Source organism: Curcuma longa, chromosome 8, assembly GCF_044706935.1.
Source record: "Curcuma longa cultivar G26 ecotype Majalengka, Jawa Barat chromosome 8, ITB_CL_G26_1.1, whole genome shotgun sequence".
Classification (NCBI taxonomy): domain Eukaryota; kingdom Viridiplantae; phylum Streptophyta; class Magnoliopsida; order Zingiberales; family Zingiberaceae; genus Curcuma; species Curcuma longa.
The window spans coordinates 11,007,937-11,016,733 of NC_133868.1; the positions used below are offsets into that span (position 1 = coordinate 11,007,937).

The 8,797-nt window shown below is 39.5% G+C and overlaps 1 protein-coding gene across 1 annotated transcript; it reads left to right on the forward strand.

Moving 5' to 3' along the window:
* The first annotated feature begins 6,622 nt into the window (after window positions 1–6,622).
* On the forward strand, window positions 6,623–8,572 carry LOC141833269 (purple acid phosphatase 17-like). The gene is made up of 7 exons (XM_074720668.1): window positions 6,623–6,853; window positions 7,016–7,172; window positions 7,329–7,436; window positions 7,531–7,658; window positions 7,811–7,939; window positions 8,012–8,079; window positions 8,227–8,572. Exons 1-7 carry the CDS (start codon window positions 6,623–6,625, stop codon window positions 8,435–8,437), a joined length of 1,032 nt encoding a protein of 343 aa, XP_074576769.1. The 3' UTR covers window positions 8,438–8,572.
* Window positions 8,573–8,797: the final 225 nt, after the last annotated feature.

The following is an 8,797-nucleotide window of genomic DNA, read 5'->3' on the forward strand; positions in this document are numbered from 1 at the left end:
TCCTGAGGCTACGAATAGAGGAGGATAATCAAAAGCTATCCGACTCCAAAGGAATGAAGCGGGCTATCGATGAGATGCCCAACCTGGTTGAGTCGAACGCCAAGAAGTCGAAGCAATCCAAAAAGAAGGCTCAAGGCAAGAAATTCAAGGGCTTGTGCTACAACTGTGGAAAGTCAAGACACATATCCAAAGATTGTAGACGCCCAAAGAAACCAATCAAGGATCAGAAGGATGCTGCGAACCAGGTCGTAACTTTTTTCAAGGAACTGGATCTCACTGCAGTCGTGTTTGAATCCAACACGGTGGAGGACAACTCGAAGCAGTGGTGGATCAATATTGGAGCAACACGTCATATCTGTTCGGATAAGGCGATGTTCTCCAAGTATACTCCAATAAGTGGAAGAAAGCTCTACATGGGCAATTTCACGATATCACCGATTCTCAGACTCGGGAAAGTTGTTTTGAAAATGACGTCTATGAAGTGTTGGGATCATCCTGGTGAAATGAGCATGTTAATACGTTTCAGAAACGTACGCAGTGGAAATAAAGGAATAATTAAAACTAATTATCAAACAACACACACATGTATAGCAGGTAATAACATGTACAAGGCATGGTAAGAAATTAAAATTTTTCTGAATAATAATTATTTTACGTGCACAAATAAAATTTACAGAATAAGAAATTATTCTAAACGTGTACCTCGTGATGACGATGTTGAGCCGTGTTGAATCAATCGAGCGATCCTCGTCCGAATCCCGCCTCTACTGGTGATCCACGCCAAGCTCCCGTCTGGACGACTTCGGAAGCCACGAGTCGCGTCATCGTCTTCGGTACTAGCCGATGATCGATGACGATCGAATCGAGAGAAGCCTTATTCCGAAAACTACGCAACAACGTGTGTCGCGATCGTTCCGGGGCTTTCTAACTATCATCGAGAATCGTATTCCCGATGTAGTTTATCGGTGGTCAACTTTTGATAGCCAATAACGGACAAATGATCGGAAAAATTTTCCAATCACGATGGAACAATTCTCCGGCAGTGATTTCATAAATCACTTTCAGAAAAAGGAAAAAACAAAATAAAATATCTCCCCTTCTCCCACTCCTCTATTATGCAACAAATTACAAAACAGAGGTTCTTAACATAAACTTCTCCTCCCTTGTTGCTGACCACAAACAGTCGGCGTTCCAGCAGCGGCTGCGGCGGCTCTAATCAGTCGGCGTTTCGGAGATGGTGGCATCACAGAAGGATGTGACTCCCTTTCCGGCGACACCCAGCAGAGGACAGGCTCGTGGACATAGCCGCCGAACAGCGGGACAGTGGAGGGAGGGCGTCGCTGTCGGTGGCAGCAACGGGCAGCAAGCAGCGTTCCAAGCTAGGATTCCACCGAGCTCTTCCACGCGTCCAGCAGAGGTTTCACCAGAAGAAACAGAGACCTCCCAGCGGTGTTCTTACCTGCTGTGGTCGTCGGGCTCGGCAGAAGAAAGGGGCGGCGTCCTGTGCTCCTCCTTCCTCACGGTCGGTGGGGAGAACTGGTTGCGGGCCGTGAAGATTGCTTGATCGTGGCCGACGGGCGATTAGATCGCTGCCGGACGATGCTGGATCACGGCTGGCAGGCGGCGCGGCAGGGTTCCCTTTCTTCCCGTTGTTTCTCCATCAGTCGGCTAGCAAACACCAACGAGCGACGCAGCAACATGGGAGAGAAGAGGAGGGGCGTGTCGCGGGGGAAGGAGTTAACCAGGCGACGCCGTGTTGCTTGAGAAGAAGAACCATCGCCATTCTCTGTTTTTCCCCTTTAAATCGCAAGTCACGATTTAGGTTTTCCTACGCCTCCTCACGCGCGGCGGCTGTGGAGAAGAACAGGGGACCATGAGGGAGAGAACTGAGGCTAGCATAAGCCAAACCAGCTTTAGGGTTGGGCTGAACCGAAAAGCCAACAAAAACCCTAAATCAGATTTAGTACTGTAGCGAACCAAATCGAATCGGATTCAAAACTAACTCGCTTGGTTCACTAACCAAACGAATTCCGATTCGACCCAAACTAATTTTGTTTGTTTCGTCTTCACAAGACGAAGCTTCTCATCACATCCGTTCTGCCAAAATCTCTTCCATCATGAACCGAACCAAGTTGGTTAAATTCGGTTCAAAATCGAATCATTTGGTTTAGTAACCAAACGATCTCTGATTTGAACGAAATCAGTTTCGTTCGTTTCGTCTTCGTAAGATGAGTTCCATCATTTTATGCATTGTCTGGACTAACCAGATTTTATCTCTCTCGTTCTGAGAATCCAATTCTCAAACTCGTTTTAAGTCCTTCAGAGAACTTGTTGTGCGTGTGACCCAATAGATTCCCGATTATGTTGGCCGTCCGTAATTAACCATTAATTATGGAACAATCATGAGTGACGTCTAGTAGTATATCATGATCCCCAATTGATCGAAAAATCAACGATTGATTCCAGAACAATTCTAAACCTTTCAGCAGCTACACTGAATTGTGCCTCATTCTTTTCACCGTCTTATACCCGCTTGGTTCTGGACATGGTCTATGTGTCGGTCCCCACTAGGCTGACTACATCACACCTAGCCCAAGCTGCTTTCTTGTCCTGTGGATTCAAGTTACTTGTACATGTGTCCAAGAGTCTCGTACTCTTAACATGTAATGCTTTGGCCAAAGACTTTTAGTAACAATCCTGACAAGCGGCTCGCAAGGTATACGTCTCTTTTTTTCAAGGAGCGGTGAATCCTCTGTGGGTTATTCAAACACCTTCGGACATTTTGACTTATACCTAATCATCTCGGGTCCACACCTCCTTGGAGATGCTTACTTAAGATGTTAAAGTATAAGTCTCCATGGCCAAGATGACTTGAATACCGCAAGTCAAAGGAAACTCGCACTTAAGCTGCATTGAGATCTTCATTGACATATGAATCGAACCATATGAAGTCTCATGACAGGTCACTCCAATGGACTGGTTACCTTTAACCAGCATCCACGTTTAACTCTCAACATCAAATGTCTCCAGCAGTGAGATCAGCTGCTTGGCTAACCAAGGAGTTCAAAACGTGCTAATCTTGATAGAATCGATGACGTCCGTACTCATCAATTCCTTGACTAGGGATAATTCCAATATATTCATAATTACACATGTAGAGATGTTCACTAGTTGTGATCCAATCACAAATTCTCTCACGCTATGAATTGTATTGCTGATATTCAGTATTTGAGTTTAAGATCCAATCAAACACATATGGAATGTGCACTCAAATAGTGAATTACTATTTATCCAATAAATAGTATAATCGTAAGACGATTGCCTTAGGATACCTCTCAAATCTAACAGGAAGGAGCTAAGCTTATTGATGTGCTCCATGTTCCCGACATCAGGAAGAACCTAATTTTTGGATCGGTACTTGTTAAGGCCGACTTTAGACTAGTGTCCTAGAAAAACAACTTTGTACTTACGAAAAATGGTGTCTTCGTAGGAAAGGGGTACTTAGAACAGAGTCTATTTAAAATGGTTGTAATGACTGTACGCAAATTTGATGGTAATAAAATAAAAACTTCTAGCTACGTTATTGAGTGTTTTAATTTATGACATGATCGACTCAGACATGTGCATAATAATATTCTAAAATATCTCGTCAAATTAAATTTATTATCAAACATCAATGTTGACAAAATACACAAATGTGAAGTGTGAGTGAAAGCAAAAATGACGAGACTACCTTTTCATTTGATGGAAAGGTCAAAGACTCCTCTAGAGTTAATACATAGTGATCTATGTGACATAAAATTCGTGATAACTAGAAAAGGTAAAAAGTATTTTATTACTTTTATTGATGACTGCATGAGATTCTGTTATGTTTTTCTTTTAAGAAGTAAATACGAAGCCTTATAGACTTTCAGAACCTATAAAACAGAAGTTGAGAATCAATTTAATAAACAAATTAAAATAATTCATAGTGATAGAGGTGAAGAATATGATGTCCGTACAACGACTTAACAAATCGACACACATTTTTCTCTTTTTCTAGAGCTACGAATCCCTCGAGTTACTCTATATAGATTTTTTCTTCCAACTCACCATTTAAGAACACAGTTTTAACATCTATTTGATGTATTTTAAGGTCATACAATGTTGCGATGGTTATCAGCATTCGTATGGACGTAATCCTTGTCATCGGTGAGTAGGTATCGAAATAGTCATCAAGGTCTTCCATTTCTTTGAAGGCTTTGGCTACAAGTCTAGCCTTATACTTATCAATCGATCCATCAGCTTTATACTTACATTTTAGTATTCACTTACAACCTAATGGTTTACTACCAGAAGGAAGATCTACTAATTCTCAAGTATGGTTATTCATAATGGACTCGATTTCACTATTGATAGCTTCTTTCCACAATGAGACATCAGGACTAGAGAGAGTTTCGCTTAATGTTATTGGATCCATTTTCGATATAAAAGTCATGAAATCTAGCCCGAACGATTTTTCAACTCTAGCATGTTTGCTACGACGTGATTCTCCGCTTTGATCATCAATAGTCCTTTTACGACAACTAAATTCAGAAATGTCATTTTCGTTAGAACTTTCGTTGCTATCACTTTGAACGTTTTCCTTCATATTTGGGAATACATTTTCAAAGAATATCACATTCCAAGATTCTATGGTTGTTCTCACATGAATATCAGAAATATTTGACTTGTGAACTATGGATCGATTTGCACTACTGTTATGGGCATATCCAACAAATATCGCATTGAACGTTTTAGGTTTGATCTTTACTTCCTTTGCCTTAGGTACTTTGACCTTTGCCAAGCACTCCCACACTTGCAAGTTTTTGTATAGTGGCTCGTGGCCTTTCCATAGTTCGTATGACGTTTTATCATTTTTCTTATGAAAGATTTTTTGAGAATGTGATTTGCTGATAATATAGCTTCCTCCCATAAGTTCTGAGGTAAGCCTTAATTTATCAACAAGATATTTCATCATGACCTTTAGTATCTGATTTTTACGTGCGGCAACACCATTTGATTGAGGTGAGTAAGACATTATTCGATTCGATGACAAGGATTACGTTCATACGAATGCTGATAACCATCGCAACATTGTATGACCTTAAAATACATCAAATGGATGTTAAGACTGTGTTCTTAAATGGTGAGTTGGAAGAAAAAATCTATATAGAGTAACTCGAGGGGTTCGTAGCTCTAGAAAAAGAGAAAAATGTGTGTCGATTTGTTAAGTCGTTGTATGGACTTAAACAAGCACCCAAACAATGACACAAAAAATTTGACAAAATAATGCTGTCAAACTAATTCAAAATAAATGAAATGTGACAAATATATTTATGTCAAAAACATACCTGAAGGTCATGTAATCGTCTGTCTATACGTAGACGACATGCTTATAATGGACAGTATTCATGAGATAATCATGAATACAAAGAAAATATTGATAAAAAATTTCGATATGAAACATATGGGTCGAGCAGATGTTATATTGGAAATTAAAATTCTCAGAATAACAGATTGGATAGTTTTGGTACAATCCCACTATGTAGAGTCGGTATTAAAAAAGTTCAATGTGTATGATTTTTCTATAGTGAAAATACCTATGGATCTAAATTAACACTTCATGAAAAATTATGATGGCCCATATCACAATTGAAAATTTCTGTTTAATACTTTTGTGTTCTTGAAATGTTCTAAATTAGAGCTCCATTATTCAGTAGCGATTGCCACAACGTGTTTGTAATTTATACGCTGCCAGATTGCAGAACAGTGGACAAGACGTTTAACTTTGGCAGCACAAACAATTATTTTTCTTGTTTTTACTTGATGAATTATTGCTGCTATCCTTTCCCGTGAGGGGTTAGTCGTTCTTCACACATGGATGCCCATTTACATGTTTCCCATCTATTTCTCATTTTAAATTCAATTTTAAGTGGTGCCCTACTTGATTAAAAGAGTACAAGTTGGGCTAGATGTTTGGTGTCGTATTTGGTTAAGCCATAATTAGTTCATGAATAATAAAATCATAGTTCAAGTTTTAGAATTTCTTAAAGAAAATTATATAATTTACATGAAACATTCTTTTTTTTCCTTTGTAGTCTTATAATTCTCTAATTCCAATAAAAAGGTTGGCATAGTGTGGATTTGGCCCTATTTTAATGCATATTAAATTCCTACTTAAGTTTGTATTTGTGAATATTTTTTATCTTAGACATTATTATACACTATCATCTATGAATACTAATGATTTTAATATAATATTAATTAGAGATGAATTATTATAGTTATTATAATATAATATGGATTAATATGGATAAAAATAAAATATGTATATTATAATAGTTATAAAATATAATAATAATAATAATAATAATAATAATAATAATAATAATAATAATAATGAAACTAAAAATAGATAATCACAAAAGGACACGCCGACTTGCAAATCCGCATTTAGCTAAATTCTAAATGAATCTCTTACCAAAATATGCCGGTAAAAGATTCTATACGCTACGTCACCGCTTCAAACGACAAGAGGAAATGGATCTCCACTGACTTTCATCCCAGTCCACAAGGCCACTTTCATGATTTAAACACAGCCATGTACAACTCTTCTTCCTCAAAACCTGTGCTTGCAGCCAGCCAGCAGCAAGCAGCCATGGCTCTCCTGCCCCTCCTCCTCTCCATGATCTCTTCTTCTCTCTTCCTCTCCTCCATGGCTGAGCTCCCAAGGCTGGAGCACCCACTCAAGAGCGATGGATCTGTGAGCTTGTTGGTGATTGGTGACTGGGGAAGGAAGGGGGCGTTTAATCAAACACTTGTTGCAGCTCAGGTAGGAGACTCCCCTTCCCTGTTCTTCCTCGTTCATTCCTCCACTAACTTTAGATCTGGATTGCTACAGCACACCATGTGTTGCTACAGTTTGCATTCGTTTTTCTTTTTTCTTTTGCTTTTTTTAAACCTAAAAACAAAAGGTTAACATGAATGAATATAGATGGGGAGGATTGGAGAAATTCTCGACATAGATTTTGTGGTATCCACTGGGGACAACTTCTACGAGAACGGGCTGACAGGCATTGACGACGAGGCATTTGAGGAATCGTTCACCAACGTTTTTACTGCTGAGAGCTTACAGAAGCAATGGTATAGTGGTATGTTTCTACAAGCATATGCGAGGGCTCACAATTCGCATCATTTTATCATTCGATTCCAATATCGTCGATGCGAATGGAAATGTGTGTTTGCGTTGGTGAAGCATTTTGCTGCATATCGATCTGACCAACTTTGCTTTGATGATGCCCTTGCAGTTTTGGGGAACCATGACTACAGAGGTGATGTGTTGGCGCAATTGAGCCCTGTTCTTCGACAAATCGATCGCCGATGGCTGTGTTTGAGATCATTCGTCATCAATGCAGGTTAAAGGAAAACCATAACTCCAAATTCACTTCCTTACTAATCTTCATGGCGAAGTGTGCTTATATTTCTGTTTGTGGCTTGAGCTCATGTTAGAAATTGTGGAGTTCTTCTTTGTGGACACAACTCCCTTTGTCGAGCATTATTGGAGCAAACCCAAGGGCCATCACTATGATTGGAGGGGAGTCGCTCCGCGAGAAACTTACATTTCAAATCTTGTAAAGGTATTAAACTATCTGATACATAATTCACACAAAAATCAACTGAATCCTTGTCTGATTCAAATTTAATACCATAGACTTGGTCTTTCAGAAGACTCCTTCATTAGCAATGTGTTTCTTCTACATTGCTAATGATTGTTATTTTTGTGATCAAGGATTTGGATTTAGCACTGAAGGAATCCACTGCAAGATGGAAGGTGGTGGTTGGTCACCACACTATAACTAGTGCGAGTATACATGGCGACACCATTGAGCTCCAATCACTCCTCCTTCCGATTCTCAAGGTAATATCTTTATTTATTTTTTGCTTTTCTACAGAAAAAAAACTACTCTTTGTGATGCTTCTTAAATCACAGGAAAATGGAGTTGATTTTTATATCAATGGACATGACCATTGCCTTGAACAAATTAGCAGCAATGACTGGTAAGATTCTGAAAGTTAACATGAACCGGAACTCAATCTGATCTGTAGCGTTGTCGAATTTGCATTACTATCTGATATTGAAACTCAACTTGATTCCCCATGGGTGGTTTTGAGGATCTAATAGTCTTCCATTTGTCGGCGCCACAGCCCTCTCCAATTCCTAACAAGTGGAGGTGGGTCAAAAGCTTGGAGGGGCATTCTCAACCCCGTTTCCGACAAGCTTGAGTTCTTCTACGACGGCCAGGGGTTTATGTCCCTGCAGCTCACCAGGACGCAGGCTCATGTGGTCTTCTACGATGCATTTGGCAATGCCCTCCACAAGCAGGCTATGACCAAACAATCCCACAGCCAAATATAGCAAAGTAGAGCCTCAGTATGAACATGTTGGTATTATTTCTCTATTTGATGGGCTTACATGTTAAGATTGTAACACGCGAAATTGTCATTACGGATAAGTCCAGTAAAGTGATCTAATCGATGTTTTAATCGTGGGCTGAATAACTTAAACGACCTCAGGATGTGAATTTTGTGTGTGGAAGTATATTGCTCGGTTTCTGTTATTTATCATGTGGTAATAACTTAAACGACCCTGAGGTCTATATATAGGGTTGGGTTTCTAAAGGGTTATGAAGAACTGAACTTCATCCCATCTGAAAGAGGAATATGATTGTCATCATCTCTCTCTTTCGAAAGATTTACCTGTCGCAAAGCTTCTTGT